The 16,625-nt window shown below is 43.7% G+C and overlaps 1 protein-coding gene across 2 annotated transcripts in view; it reads left to right on the top strand.

Moving 5' to 3' along the window:
- The first annotated feature begins 215 nt into the window (after nt 1-215).
- Nucleotides 216-16,625, top strand: part of TUB (TUB bipartite transcription factor) — a 216,825-nt gene continuing 200,415 nt past the window's right edge. For both annotated transcript variants that reach the window (XM_088450309.1, XM_088450307.1), the window contains exon 1: nt 216-591. In XM_088450309.1, coding sequence (XP_088306435.1) covers nt 536-591 — 56 coding nt within the window. In that variant the 5' untranslated portion in view covers nt 216-535. The remainder of the gene's footprint in view (nt 592-16,625) is intronic.

Raw genomic sequence — 16,625 nt, 5'->3', positions numbered from 1 at the left:
ACTGTTTCTATAATAAGCAATGTGTCTTCCAGCAGGAGAAAGCATTGAGGTAAACCAGGCACCACCTTAATGAATTAATGTTATGCAGCAGGCAGATTGCTAGCAGCAGCCCAGCCACCTGATGAGGCTTCCACCATTGGCTGCACTGTGCCTGTGTAACCCTGTGATGGAAGTGTCAGGGTTCCACAAGGACCAGAGATTTGCCTATTAGGCTAGGGAGAGTGATGTCAGTAGTTCAGAGAGCACAGCCAGGCAGGAGTAGACCTTCAGACACAGCACTGGCTGCTCACAGAAGACAGAATATTTCCTCCTCTCCCTCATGTGCTGGAGTAGGCAGAGTGCACTGAGGGTCTTGCAGGAGGGAGACTGCTGGCCAACACCCCTCTTTACACTCTGGAAGTGGTACAGTCCTCAGATTGTGAGCCCCAAGTACAGGAGCTTCAGTGATTCCACTTACTGGGCTGGAGGAACCAAAATCAGAGCAGTTACCTAGTGCCCAGGAGGGGAAGGGAAACAGTCCCAGCATCACCTGAGGATGGAGGGGGTCAGCAGTAACAGGACCATGTGTTACAGCAGGTGGAGCTATGACAGGTACTGTAGACTGCATGTGATGGGCTCTAACCAGCCTGGGGACCCAGCACTGGAGGGGTTAATGCAACAGAATCTGCTACTAATGTGATACAACCTGCTACAATGATGCAACCATGGTACATGAATGTGATACAACCTGATACTTAATATGATTCAATAAGCTACAATGATGCATAATTGTGATACAATGTGTAATCCCCTATTCCTGGTGATTGGTCCCTATTGTTACTGGATGCTGTCAGCTGTATATCAGACAAGTGTGTATAAGAGGGGATTTATGTGGTGCTGTGTCCCTGCAGGTTGGCTGCAGTTGCTGATAAATTCATACATTACAGACAACAGATGAATCACTGATGCAGTTTCTGATGGTTCATTTGGTAAAGGATGTAAATAATTGAAATGTATGAAAGCATTAGGTGCTATTAGGCAGATTGGCTGGTAACGTGAGGCCATAGAGAAACATTATATATTATTCTCATTTCTACAAACTTTTCATGGACACCTCTTATGACAGGCGGCTGGGGCGGGGGGGGGGGGGGGGTCAAAGTTTCAGTTGTATCTGGGCTCCTGGATGCATTCAGATCTGTGCATTAATCTGTCAAGAGAAAATTTTCTGATCAATGTTATACAGGTGTGTATATATATATTATAGTGTGTGTGTATATTTATAAAAATGTGTGGGATACTTACACAGTTGATGGAACAGCTAGATTCCCCCATTTAACCCTGTGATTGCCGGGTGGGCGCCCTTAGCAAAATAAGCTTGGTGTTCTGTAATGTATCGCAGGCCCCTGCAGCAGCTAAAGGGTTAGTGGTTGCCAGCGTGTGCAGATGCTCTGATTTAAAGGGACATCTATCGCTGCCTATTAGCATGTGCCTCAGGAATGACTTCCACAGACACAATGGTGAAACGCTAGCCGGAACGATTCTGATCTTAAACCTCCTCTGTGTTAACAGGTTTTGTGGCAATTGTTACTGACCTTAATCAACAGCTCAATGCAGATTTAATGTGTGTAAAATACTCTAAACATATGTTTACGGACCTCTCCAGAGATCTGCAGAACATTGCTTTGCTCCATCTGTGCCCTATCAGAAAACTAGTTATGTATTCTGCAGATTATTACATGACTGACCTCTCTAGAGAGCTGCAGAACATTGCTCTGTTCTATTGACCTCCCCCCCCCCCCCCCAAACAGGTATGCAGTGATATATTATGCAGATTGTTACATTACAGACCTCTCGGAGGACCCAGAACCCCTCCTCCCGATGTAAATAAGCTGATTCCATCCCGTTGCATGTTTTCGTTTCCCCTCACTGTTTTACTGATGTGGATGGAAGTATGGGTTGGGTACGGGATGCTGGTGCTCAGGATCCCATCACTCAAAATCTTGATACCGGCAAACCGACTGAGTTATAATACAGACACCTGCCGCTAAGTACCCTACCCCTAAACCTAACCTTCCCCCCAAAGTCTATCCCTAACACTCCCATTAGTGCCTAACCCCAAAACTTACCACCTGGATGCTGGCGTCTGGTTTATTACTGGTTTCAGCATTCTGAGCCCTGGTATCCTGATTGTCGGCGTGTCAATTACATCCTGAAGTACAGGTGGGGAGACTTATTGGGAGATATGTGCACCTTTTAATTACATTTTCCTTATATTTAAAATTCACCATTCTCAGCATGCTATGCAGGAGACATGAACTCACAACCTCATGTACTGCAGTCAGATACCGATCACATAGAGCTATTAGCTCCTACATAGGAAGCTTAGTAATTCTAAGTATATGAAGCTAGTTGTAATTGTTTAAACCAGTGCTTCTCAAATACAGCCCTTGAGTGCATGTTTTCTAAAGGTGGCCATACATCAGACACCGGATTTTGCGATGCGACGGGAAGTGCCGGCGTTTCCGGGTGGAAACGCCGACCTCCCACCATCGATGTTATGCGATCCGTCGCCGGATCGCAGACATTTTCCATGTTAAATGTCGGCGATTTGACGATCGCGATAATTTTTTGATCGCAATCGTCAAATCGGGAAAATCCGGGTTTTCGCATCACGGGATCGCGGCAATCCATTGCTGATGGGCCCCATAAGACTCATCACAGTACCACAAGTGAAGTACTTACAGTACCACCTGTGGATCTTTTAAAATGTGTCAGTGAGTAAGGAATACACCTGTGCTCCAGCAATGAAATATGGAAAACATGATTGACTATTATAACGAGCTTCATATACTTAAGCTGGCCACACATCTAAAGATTATCTGTCCAACCAGCCAACTAGTTGATTGGTTTGAATGAAAATCTGGTAAGGTATGGGAGTAACTGATGATCAGCAATTTGCTCCCAAACGCTGGAAAATGGACAAAAACTGTTTGAACAAATTGTTTAGATCAAACATTTAACAAACTTGTCTGACGACCATTTTCATCTGTTTTCTGTTATTTAGGAGCAAATTGCTGATCATCATTTACTCCCATACGTTACCAGATTTTCATTCCAACCAATCAACTAGTTGGCTGGTTGAACAGATCTTTAGATGTGTGGCCAGCTTTAGAATTACTCCGCTTGCATCACAGGAGCAAATAGCTCAAGTGTAAACTGACTGTGGTGTTTGAGGTTGGGAGTTCAAGGGGCCTATGTATTAATAATTACAACACAGTGTCAGTTTCTGGAGGCTGTGGAAGAGGGATCATAAGATCCCTCTCCTGACAATATGCCTTCATAGGCATAAACCAGTTTACGCCATGATCGTGACCAATGGGGCAAAACTCCAGTAAGCTTATAGTATTGACTCAGATTGTTTGTGAGTTGAACCATTGTTTGTAGTTCATATACAAGTGATGTCACTGGCCCCTAGTAAATGGATAGTCTGCATTCTCAGCGATGTTCCTAGTGCATGGATAAGCTGCATCCTCATGAACATCGGTTCAATCCACAAAATGCAACCTGCAGATGGTGTGTGTGTGTGTATATATAATGGAAGTGTTTGCATTTTGTTAATTGAGAAACTATTAAGTGAATGAACAGAAGATAAATCAAATCAATATTTGGTGTGACCACTCTTTTGCTGTCAAAACAGCATCAATTCTTCTAGGTACACTTGCGCACAGCTTTTGAAGGAACTCGGCAGGGAGGTTGCTCCAAACATCTTGGAGAACTAACCTCAGACCTTCTGTGGATGTAGGTTTGCTCATATCCTTCTGTCTCTTCATGTAATCCCAGACAGACTCAATGATGTTGAGATCAGGGCTCTGTAGGGGCCATATCATCACTTCCAGGACTCCTTGTTCTTCTTTACGCTGAAGATAGTTCTTAATGACATTGGCTGTATGCTTGGGGTCATTGTCCTGCTGCAGAATAAATTTGGAGACAATCAGACGCCTCCCTGATGGTATTGCATGATGGATAAGTACCTGCCTGTATTTCTCAACATTGAGGACACCATTAATCCTGACTATCCATTGAAAACTGTGTGCAAGTGTACCTAGAAGAATTGATGCTGTTTTGAAGGCAAAGGGTGGTCACACCAAATATTGATTTGATTTAGATTTCTTATGTTTATTCAATTTTACATTTTGTTAATTGATAATAGTTTATTTTTAACACTTCTATTTTTTAAAGCATTCTTACTTTGCAGCATTTTTTCCACACCTGCCTAAAACTTTTGCACAGTACTGTTTGTGTGTGTATATATGTGTATGTATAATATTATGCTTTTTATGTCTTGGAGAGGCTTATTTAAAATAGATGTTAGTGCAAATCTAATTGCCATCTTTAAATAATGCTTCCATATTACTCAGTTGCTTGGTAGATGCTCTCCTTAAGGCCAGACATTCGCTGTGGAAGAAACTGCGAGCACAATGGTTCCCAGTGGTCCATGGTCACTGGTTCTCCGTATTGGTTTTCATCCTGAACACAATGTTCTGTCCTTGGAGTGTCTATGTACTAACCATGTTCCTCTTCTCTCCTATGACATACTGGTAGGACAGTTTCCTTCTGATTAAATTAGCCTGTATACGTATTAGGTTTACTAAATTGTGAACTCCACTGGGCAGGGACCTACAGTATGTGTCTGAATAATGTTCTTCAGTTGTATACAGTAGCACTGCGGATTATGGTGACAGTATAGTAAGGATAATTAGTGAAAGGTTTAGGAAAATCACTCAGTAAATGAGCCAGAATCAAACATACTGTAACAGATTCTCATCACTGAATTCCTAAGGGGGTCTATTTACTAAGCAGTGTTAGGAGACAGTGTGAAAAGTGATAAGGTGCCAGCCAATCAGCTCCCAACTGTCATTTTTCAAACACAGCCTGTGAGATAGCAGTTGGGAGCTGATTGGCTGGCACCTTATCACTTTTCACGCTGTCTCCTAACACAGCTTAGTAAATAGATCCCTAGTCTAGTCTCTTATCATGCTTAACCATCACAGAATAATCTCCGATCTGGGGTAGCACAATAACAAAACTGCCTTTATGGTTTGACTGCTTGTGTCACATGATGAGTGATGGCCTCCAGGCTAGCCAGTTCCGGGTTACAGGCTAGGCAACATAGGAGGGGGCCTAAGCCCATTAGAGTTTGCTGGACTTTCGTGTGTCACGTGTTCGCTGCCTACTAGGTCCTCTATGGAATAATCGTGCTGGTATAAAAATAGTGTGCAGGAACCGTGTCTAGGGTCCCACTGGAAGGCATTATGCTGGATTCTAGGGTGTGAAGCCACCACATTAATCACTAACACGTGGAACTAATGGGAGCTATCCCAAACCTCTGTCCTGCACAATCTGTGCCGTCAGCCCGGAGCAAATCACAAAGAAACACCAAAAAAATACAGAACTGTTACTGCATCCTCCGATCTCTGCCTGAGAAGCGCTCGCTATTTCATTCGGGACTGCGTCTGTGTATGCGGCAGTACTGCGAATAAATGCTAATGCCACGGATGATGAAATTTCTACTGAGGCGCTCACCAGCTCTGTCTCTAATCAAGCGCTTGCGTACAAAAGCGCACCGTCCATCTTCTGGACAACCCCTTGATTGCTCAGAATGTCCGGCACTAAGTCACAGAGGCCAGTGCCAACTGCGTGCACAGACGGTCGCTAGCTGCGAAATGCTCATGAAGCGCTTGCAGCGCGCCAACGTGCACTGACTGTCAATCACTCTGCGGCCAAATTCTCCCTGCGACCGGCGTCTGTAACCCACAGCGCATGCGCAGTACGACTCGGGTGCAGTATATAGGGCATTGCTCAACTGCGCCGACATCGGCACAGCTTTCCCCTCTGAGCCAGGTCCTCCATGTCCAATTTATTAGCTGCCCAAATCTTACTTTGCTTCTCACTTTATCCTTCTCACTAACCCTCAACCACGACGCAGTCTGTTCTATAGAGAGAACCTAGGAACAGGCTCTGTTTAATACCAGTTATGAAAAGAGTTTTTTTTTTTTCTTTATAGCCCCTCCACTAACGTTGGGGGTTCAATAACTTGTTGGAGCATTATCTGAACACGGACTGGTCCTCCCACACCAATCGCAGGCTCTGGCTCACCCCACTTGTTCTCCCTGAAAGTACATGTTCTGTACATCTAGACGAGTTAGTCCCAGATTGCTGCGGCAATGCCAAAAGTCGCCGTTATGTGTAATGTTACACCCAGAGTCCTGCCAATGTAATACGCTGCGGACTCTCTCTCTTTCCATGGGTGCCTAAATACTCACTAGTGTGCGGCAACTAAACTTGGGGGGTCCCTGGAATGCCATTACCTCTCTAGAGCCAGAGAGGCCTGTCCCTCCCCAAGCTGTATTACTGGTGTACTATCGTTCGGATCAATATGTGTCCAAGCCTCATACAGGTTCTCCTCTTGCAGAGGAAACTGCTAAGCGTCGTGCAGCTCCTGGAGACCTCGTGTCAGTCCTGTTGCTAAGGATTTGTCTCCTGCTGTCCCCGGGGAGCTGTAGATTAAAGATGTTTGCAAAATCTGTGCATCAGGTTTCTGAAAGTGAACACAAAAAAATACCCCCTGTTTTTTCTACATCTACTGTATTTGTGTTTCTATATTGAAATTGGTTTTAGGGTAAGAAGTTCTAGAACTATCAGAAATTGCAGTTGCTGACTATGGGGTAAGCCTTGGGGGGGGGGGGGTCGGGGGAGAGAGAGTGGATGGTAAATAAGGGGTGTATTTACTACTAAGCCTTTGATGGAGATAACGGAATCCCAGCCAATCGGCTCCTACTTGTCATTTTTCAAACACAGCCTGTGTCATGGCAGTTAGGGGCTAATTGGCTGATACTTTATCTCCAATCAAGGCTTAGTAAATATACTCCAAAGTACAACCAATATACAACCAATTTGCTCCTAAATTTCATGTTACAGGCTGTGTTTGAAAAAAAGTGACAGGAGCCGATTGGTTAGTACTTTATCTCTCTGCAAGGCTTAGTACATAGGGCCTCATTTATCAATGAGTTTTATCACTCACGAGTGATAAAACTTGTGTATGATAAATGGTGCTCCAGCCAATTGGCTACCAACTGTCATCTGTTTGAAAAATGGCAGTTGGAAGCTGATTGGCCGGAGCACCATTTATCATTTGCAATGAGTTTTATCACTTGTTTATAAGTGATTAAAACTCGTTGATAAACGATTGCCATAGACCCTTATGTCTGATAAGACGAAGGGCTTGAAAATATTGTCCTGCAAATTGTGCGTTAATAAACTTATACTTTAGAGCAGGGAAACCCAACTTCAATCCTCACGTACCACAAACAGGTCATGTTTCCTCGATTTCTGTCTGGGAAACAGGTGGGGTCATTTCTGAAGGCCATCTTAGCTTTCATTGCCAACCGGAGGTAGGAAAGAACTGTACTATGATCATATGTAGATCCAAAGGCCAGAAATTGAATATAAATGTCTTGAAAGGGGCTTAATATCCCAAGTAACATAATATTTAGGGGTGACTGATTACGCAGATGAGCTCCTCGAATTAGCCTATTATAAATTATCTCCTATGTGTGCTGGGATATGAAGAATGTCTGGGCTGAACCATTAGCTGTGGGGTTGAGGTTGCCCTGTAATCCTCAGATTTATTGGAAAGAAAATCGAGGGCACGATGTAATGATAGATTATTAACCGCCCATGTATCTGTAGTGCGTATCCAGGAGATAAAGCTGGACAATTGCTGTATATTTCCATGGTCCTCTAATGGAGGGATTAATGAGCTCAATTAGAGTCAATGAAAAATAGGCTGCTCTGTATAGGACATGGAAGCTGGTCCAGCATGTTCCTTGGAAGTACTAGTGGGTTAGTCTAGTTTGTGGCCTGATTTTAGTGGGTACCTATTTGGGGAACCAAGGCTTGGAGGGCCATACGGGTACCAGCCGAACTAGGTCCTGGGTCTCCTCTACCACCACTTTCTGCAAAGCTTCCACCATTATTGTGAGAAGAGGAAATAGTGGTGAAGGTGGCTTGGACTATGAGGATGAGAGGTGTCCATACACGGTGCCCCTCTGGTCCAAGTTTGTTCTATGATCATCTGTAGCTGGTCTTAAATCTCTGATGCAGTTATGTAAATGACAGAGTATCCTCTAGAGGTGAGGTCTATCTATATTGAAATAGACACTTTGTGAGTGAAACCGCTGAGACCTGGGCCATCGTTTGTGTGACTGTACATCCAAGATATTGTATATTCAAGAAAGTTTTTGGGAAAGTCCCCATAGCCTGGTTTCTAGTGTTGCGTGAAGACATACTGTACCATGCAGGATCGTGTGTCATTCATATGGGTCAGATAAGCAACTTGCTTCCTGTTCTTGGTACTGAATTCATTCAAAGGTTATTTTTGTACAATTTAAATTGTGAATGTCCGAAAACATTACTCTAGCAAATTTATGTATTTTTCCCTTCTCATCTTATGGCTGGTCTGCAAAACCCCACCAACCACAGGTTCCATAATGGAGCTACTAAGTCATGAAGGGATAACTCTCTCTCCACTCTGCTGGTTTGGGACTGCGTCTGAGATGGCGAGTGGTTTAGGGCGAGTCGGTCGTTATACCCTAAACTTCATAGAGTTGACCTTTCTACGGAACCCAATAATTGTCTCTCTATTGTCTCCTTTGTTATGTGTTTTTTTGTATGAAAGTATTTTTTTTTTAGATCTTTATGTTTAAGACATTGCAATCTTAAATGCAAAACAATTATTCTCCTGATTAGCTTAAGGCCTTTACATTCAGGATTGGTTTTATGAAACGGTCTAGTGTTGGAATTTTAGCATCTTCAAGAGGTCTTTGTAAGTCATCGCCTCCTCTTCTGGGGAATCTACATTCATAGGAACCCTTCTGAGAGCGTGGCCTGACATCTGAGTTATATGACCCACTTGTCTGATGTAATGGTTTCCCATAAATGGAAAAGAAACTCAGGGACTATTGGACTTAATGGAGCCCCTCTTTTTGGAAGATGTCTACTTTGGTCAGCAAACCTCTGCGGGATGGACATTTTCAACGACCATTTTTGTTGCTATTTTTGATCATGCAGCTTGGTTTCTTTAATTCACAAAAGGATTTAAGGGTCAAACTAGGCACTTATTAAATATTAAAATTCAGGTACTCATGAACCTTAGTGGAAAGATCTTATGTAGCTACAGAGCTTTTCAACAGTTGAAATATAATTAAACAGGTGTTAAATAATTAGGAGGTGGCAGGTGCCTTAATTGGAGGGAGCTTAAAGCCACAAATGGGGGGGGCGGGTTGATATGTACCCACTCTCTGCCAGCTTTGCTTAATATATAATCTATTGAGCTTCAGGTCATACTTGCCAAATCCATGATTGTGAGGGAGACTCCCTGAAATAGTAGCAATCTCCCTGACTCCCTGAAGAGTCTAGTAGTCTCCCTGATTGCACCTGACCCCCATTATGAAGCTGTTATATTAATAAAAAACAGAGATACAAGTAGGGCAAAAAAGTATTTGGACAGCCACCGATTGGGCAAGGTGTTGCACTTTAAAAGATGACAGAGGTCTGTAATTTCCATCATAGGTACACTTCAACTGTGAGAGACAGAGGGCCTGATTCAGAGCCGCTTGTAAGCGGCCGCTCGTTCGCTCTGAGCGATGTTCACACATGCGTATGGGTTGTATGGGTGCGCGCCAACCAGTCATTGCGGTCGGAAATCGAGTGCTCGCAAAATAGCAAGTTTCTGCTAATTTGAGTGACGGGATGAGGCGTTTGTGGGTGGTAACAGGGGAAGGTGCTTGAAAATGGGGAGTGGAGAACCCGAACGCAGGCGTGCCAAACGGTCAAAACGGGCGTTTTAAGGGTGTGCATAATTAACAAAGCAGCGTCATCGGCCACGTCACTTGGTTGTCTCTTAGTCTGAACTGTTCGCATGATTGCGGTAGGAAAATCCAACCACAAGCACTGCGAGCATTTCAGACGCCTTTCGATGTACTCGATTAATCTAATAGCGGAGATGACGTAGGATGCGAGCGGCCAGGGGGCGTCTTTACAAAATAGCGAGCGCATGTTTAGTTCGCTCGCTCACACATAGAGGCGTCAACAGACCGCAAAGAGCGAGCGCTCAATTTAAATAGCCGGCCCCTTTTTCTGAACGAGCGAGCGCAAATAGCGTCCGGCTCTGAATCAGGCCCAGAATCAGAACAAAAAATTCCGGATATCACATTGTATGATTTTTAAACAATTTATTTGTATATTCTTGCGGAAAATAAATATTTGGACACCTACCAACCAGCAAGAATTCTGGCTTTCACAGACCTGTTACTTCTTCTTTAGGAAGCTCATCTATCCTCCACTCGTTACCTGTATTAATGGCACCTGTTTGAACTGGTTAACTGTATAAAAGACTCCTGTCCACACCCTCAAACAGTCAGACTGCAACCTCTCCAACATGGCCAAGACCAGAGAGCTGTCTAAGGACACCAGGGACAAAATTGTAGACCTGCACAAGGCTGGGATGAGCTACTCGACAATAGGCAAGCAGCTTGGTGAGAACAGATCAACTGTTGGCGCAATTATTAAAACATAGAAGATATACAAGATCACTGACAATCTCTCTCGACCAGGGGCTCCATGCAAGATCTCACCTCGTGGGGTATCAATGATCTTGAGAACGGTGAGGGATCAGCCCAGAACTACACGGGGGGACCTGGTCAATGACCTCAAGAGAGCTGGGACCACAGTCACAAAGGTTACCATTAGTAACACACTACGTTGTCATAGATTCAAATCCTGCAGTGCCCGAAAGGTCCCCCTGCTTAAGCCAGCACGTCCACGCCTGTCTAAAGTTTGCCCGTGACCATCTGGATGATCTAGAGGAGGATTGGGAGAATGTCATGTGGTCAGATGAGACCAAAATAGAACTTTTTGGTATAAACAGGGAGAAGAATGATGAGTGGCATCCCAAAAACATCATACCCACTGTGAAGCATGGGGGTGGAAACCTCATGCTTTGGGGATGCTTTTCTGCAAAGGGGACAGGACGACTGTTCCGTATTATGGAGAGGATGAATGGGGCCATGTATCGTGAAATTTTGGGTAAAAACCTCCTTCCTTCAGTAAGAGCATTGAAGATGCAACGTGGCTGGGTCTTCCAGCATGACAATGACTCCAAACACACCAACCGGGCAACTAAGGAGTGGCTCCGTAAGAAGCATTTCAAGGTCCTGGATTGGCCTAGCCAGTCTCCAGACCTCAACCCAATAGAAAATCTGTGGAGGGAGTTGAAAGTCCTTGTTGCCCGACAACAGCCCCAAAACATGACACATCTAGAGAAGATCTACACTGAAGAGTGGGCCAAAATACCTGTTGCAGTGTGTGAAACCTGGTCAAGAACTACAGGAAACGTTTGACCTCTGTAATTGCCAACCGAGGTTACTTTACAAAGTATTGAGTTAAACTTTTTGATTATCCAAATATTTTTTTTCCGCAAGAATATACAAAAAATTTTTTTAAAAAATCATACAATGTGATTTCCGGAATTTTTTGTTCTTTCTGTCTCTCACAGTTGAAGTGTACCTATGATGGAAATGACAGACCTCTCTCATTTAAAATGCAACAACTTGCACAATCGGTGGCTCTCCAAATTTTTTGCCTCACTGTATATACATTCAAATGGGATCATTAGTATAATTTCCCTGCATTGGTTATAAGGCACAATGATCCCTATGAATACATGCATTTCCTGAAAAGTATCTGTGTGTTTTCATCAACAAATCGATCTTCGTAACTACTTATAGCCTTATTTACATTTCGATGTAAGTCAGGTTTATAGCACGCCTCTCTGATGTAGCCGTACACGCCCACTTTACCGCCATGCTCATGGGTGCTGCTTTCACAATCTCCCTTAAATGCTTTTTTAAAAGTAGGCAAGTTCAGGTCCTTCTGACTTCTGATGCAGGGAATTTGCTGATCGGACATTACTAGATGGGGAGTAGACCATCTCTCCTGACTTTATTCGACTGTACAGATTCTGTGTTCCTCATCCATATTTTATATCCTAGGTGCTCGGACTAGTGGGGTATTCATGAAAGTTTGGAGAGCGATCAAGTGGAGAGATATAAAGATCAACCAGCTCCTAACTGTCATTTTTCAAACACAGCCTCTACAATGACACTAGCTGATTGGTTGGTACTTTATCTCTCACAATTTTATCTCTCTCCAAACTTTCATGAATACTCCCCCCAGTTCCATTAATCAATACAAAAATTTGCCGGGATTTCTTAAAAACAGATTCAACACCAATTTATTTTTTTCATGTACCTCTATATGTTTTGGGGCCTTAGAATTGGTGAAATTCAAATCAATGTATGTTTATCGTAGCGATACAGTTTCTCCCCATTTTATTAAAACTTTTTAAAAATCACCAGGGCAACTGAGCTGAGATTCCAGCTGAAACTGGCTGACAGCACTAAGGGGCATATTCAATTAGCTGAGAAAAGACCCGTACTTTTCACATGCCGGCCTTTTCGCCGACATCGCTGGTTCTCCATGCGAAAAAGTATCGCGCTCGTCCCCGCTTATCCCCGTTTTCAATTAGAAATCGTTGAAAGTGGGACACTGCGAATTAGGACCTGGCGAAAAGTGCTGTCAGATTTGGGGAAATCAGCCTGACACCCCCCAAAAGATGCACTGACATTGGGGATCACTATAGATACCCCCGAATAGGCCTGTTGAAGCTATTTGGGGTACTTAAATGGTCTCAATAGCTGCTAATTAGTGTCTTTGCACAAGTGGTGAAGAATAACATTTTGCAGGTTTTTTGTGTGAAAATAACTAGTCCCAACAATTTGGGGTACATGAAAATGGGGGCTAGCATATTTTAAAGTTGCTAAAGTGAAGTTTTAAAAAAACTAAAAAAATCACCTGCAATCTTAAAAACACCTGGGGCATACTTGGGGACCCCCCTGGAGTCTATTTAGCTAGTTTTTAAGTTTGTCCCCTCAATGTTGGTATTTTTTGCCCCCTTTTTTTCAAAGTCATTTTTTGGGGTGTTAAGTATTTTTTTAAATCTTTTTTGACACATTTTACTTTTGGGGGGGGTGGGTGTCCCAAGGATGCAGGGGGATCCCGCAACTTTCCACCCCAAAACCCCAATTCTGCACTTTTTTTTCGCCTGCATTCATAGGCGGATCTTTTCCGCTTATTCCTATGCTCAGACTTTCCGCACCGGCGAAAAGTCTTCGGAATTGAATACTGGGATAAGTTTTCGCATGTGGAAATGACGTCACCGGCGATACTTTTCCGCAGAAACTGACTTTTCGCACCTAATTGAATATGGCCCTATATTAAAAATAATAATAATAAAACAATATTATATACTGTATGTATATGTGTCTATATGTATGTATAAAGCACAAAAGAACCGGGAGGCGCACAATGGTGAATCAATTACAAGCAAATTTCTTAAACTATCTGAACACTCACATCAAGCAGTAGAACTGACGAAACATGTTTGGGATTTGGACAGTGTGTCACATACGAGAGCAGAGTCGGCACTGGTGCTCGAGCCGGAATAAGATTGCCTTGTACTACGTTACACTCCTTGATGTGAGTGTTCAGATATTGTTTAAATTTGCTTTTAAATGATTCACCATCGTGCGTCTCCTGGTTCTTTTGTGTTTCATACAGGTTGTGCCCTGGGATAGGGCTAAAGAGGAGAGCTGCATCTCTCATATTATATATATATATATATATATATATATATATATATATATATATATATATATATATATATATTTAACCCGTAGTTAAATGCCGGTAGTAACCTATAATGAGTAGGAAAAGTCTGATCTCTGGCAATGACAGCCATTATTAAATGTGTCTCATTATCTGCGTAAATTGAGTACATTTTTGGATATGGTTTTCAAACGCTGGCAGGAGTACTAGAGGCACAGGAACTATTCTCCTAGCACTGGGAGTACTGGAGGCAGGCGACTGCCCGTCCAAGTGTGACTCGTTTAGGCTGATTGACAATGGCAGCATTAGGCTGATATCGGTTGTTTTTCTTTCTTGTTGTTTGTGAATCAGCACTGTCTGGATGATGCAGCGGATTTGGTGAAAAGCACAGAAAGGGGGCCGATAAAGGAACGCAGTTAATAAAAGTTACAGAAGGGCAATACAAACCCATAAATGAGTCATCTGAAGGTAGACATCCCCTTTTCAGCTCTAACCATACAAAGCTGGTGTCTGATATAACACAAGTATAAACACAAGTATGAAGAGCCTTATAGAGACTTCTTATGCGGGAAACTGAAATCCCAGGTTACATGAAAACGACGGGAGAACCTGCATTTAGGTGCCGCTTCTAAATGGAATCTACATTGTCAGGGCCAGAGTGACAATACTGTAAATGGGACTACAGCTCCAGGCCTTCACATAAAAATAGGCCCTTCGTCATGACAGCATGTTAACGTATACTTACCGACATTCTGGCAGCCCCTTCAGGAAGGGGGCCGCCAGGTTGGTGCAGCAGGGAGGGTGGAGGCCGATTAAGTGGGCGGAGCGGCGGTGTTCCAGCGTGATTGTGTCCCCACCCCCTGCTTTATAATGCCGATATTACCAGAATTACAAAGCAGGGGGCCGGGCTCATCGCACCCCCCAAACCGTCCACTTTCACAGGCGGTCACGGTGGGCCCGTGGACAATACCAGGGACTTGCCTACTGTTGCTGGTGCTGGGAGCAGCACCCGATTTTCGCAAGGCTCCCAACTGTCCCGGTAGACTGGGCAAGTATGTGTTTGATGCAGGAATGGAACTACCGGCGGTGCAGCCGGTTGCACCCTACTGGGACCTACGGTGAAGAAGGAGCCCGCAGACTAAGCATATTTTTGTACCTGGGCCCATCACTAGTTCTGCCATGGTGATGTTGACCAGTCGCCCAGCAGGTCATATCCGAAGTATTAAAATTGTATTATTGTTTTTCTCACAAAATGATGGAATTTTTCTGCTTTTAAGTAATTAAGGAGACATTGGCGATGATGGTGTAGAAGGTGTACACGCCCACATGGCACTAGCCACACCCATACAGCATTGGTCACACCCCTTCTGCTTTTCATAATAGGACCTTAATCCTTATCAGCCCCAGACCCTTGTCCTGAAAGTGTTTTCTGGTGTATAGGGGCTTGAGTTGTCTGTAAAATTGATATGGCCTATTGGTGGAACCTCGGTGATCACAGTAGGTGCCAGCCGAATGTGAAAGTGGATGCTAGGTCACACAGAATGTACTTAATCAGGCTTGCAGGTTTATTGGTAACAGTCCTGTGGCACTCTGTACACTCTCCACAGTGGCGCACGTCCGGCAGCTCATGTGCCAGGTCAGAGGTTGCACCTCTCGCAGGCTCCGGGTCCTAGTGCCCCGGAGTGTATGACAGAGGAGACAGAGCTGGAGCGTGCCACTCTCCAACTTGTAAGGATTGGATTAGGATCAGCTTGGAGACCTTTTTGTCTGATCGGTAATTGATGAAGCAGCGGAGACCGATCTCATCCATCACAAGACGTGCGTCTATCACCTCGGCTGTCAGTTTATTTGATTACATTTCCCCCGGCAGGCAGTTACTTGATAAATATTTGGAAGGATGAATAAGCAGACTGTTGTGGGAACAAGACAGTGCTGAGTAATCTATCTCCTCCTAAATATAGAATATGGCCATGCTAAATAGACGGTTACGCAGTAGACTGCACCAAGCTACGTATGGTGCTTCGTAGACAGTTGTCCCGGTGACCTGGCCTGCAGACCAGTCATTCATTTATTCATTTCTCAAATGCAATACATTTCTCAATACAAAGATCACACTAATAGGATTTCCGAAGAGATCATGTAAAATAAGATCTGTATGTGTCAAAAGTTTTAGAACAGCCCCATTTTTACAGTCTAAGTTAGCAAAAGCTGAAAAAATAGTGTCAATTTCGAGTATTATAAGAATACCTTTTTTATTGATCGATGGGATAAGAATTACAGCTGATTTGCAGCAATGCAAAATAGGCTTGTCTGTTCCATGGGGCACGGCCATTGGGCTACTGAAGACTGGGATAAGGTCTTATGGGCCCATAATGAATCAAGACTTGAAATATTTGGTTCATCACTCAGGGTATTAGTACACTGTCGAGCAGGCAAATAGATGGGTTCCCAGTGTATGGGATTCATTTACTAAGCTACAAGCTTTTCTATCTCTAATTATATATACGTTCTATGCTTTCATTTTAGAGTACGCTGAGACATTAAACTGTAAATTTTAATAAAAAACTGGAATAATGGGGATGTCCTAAAAGATTTTACTGTGCGTGCACACATAGAGGAAGTTTTGTACACCTAGAGGTACCATCTTTATCCATAGCCCTGAAGAAGTCGTGTTTACAATGAAACGTATTGAGCAGTGGTTAAAATGGGCCAGAACAGGACGGAACTGCGTTCCGTCACTTCTGTTTGGAGACTGAACCAGTTCAGCTTCCGGCCCACCTCAGCCCGGCGCCGCACTGAAGCTCCATTTGCCAGGTGCCCACTGAGATTTTGTTACCAGTGGGCACCCGACTCCTTCCCCC

This window comes from Taudactylus pleione, unplaced genomic scaffold, assembly GCF_031769625.1.
Source record: "Taudactylus pleione unplaced genomic scaffold, aTauple2 ptg000515l, whole genome shotgun sequence".
NCBI lineage: Eukaryota > Metazoa > Chordata > Amphibia > Anura > Myobatrachidae > Taudactylus > Taudactylus pleione.
The sequence above is the reverse complement of the archived record's forward strand: the minus strand, read 5'-3'. Positions and strand labels throughout refer to the sequence as shown.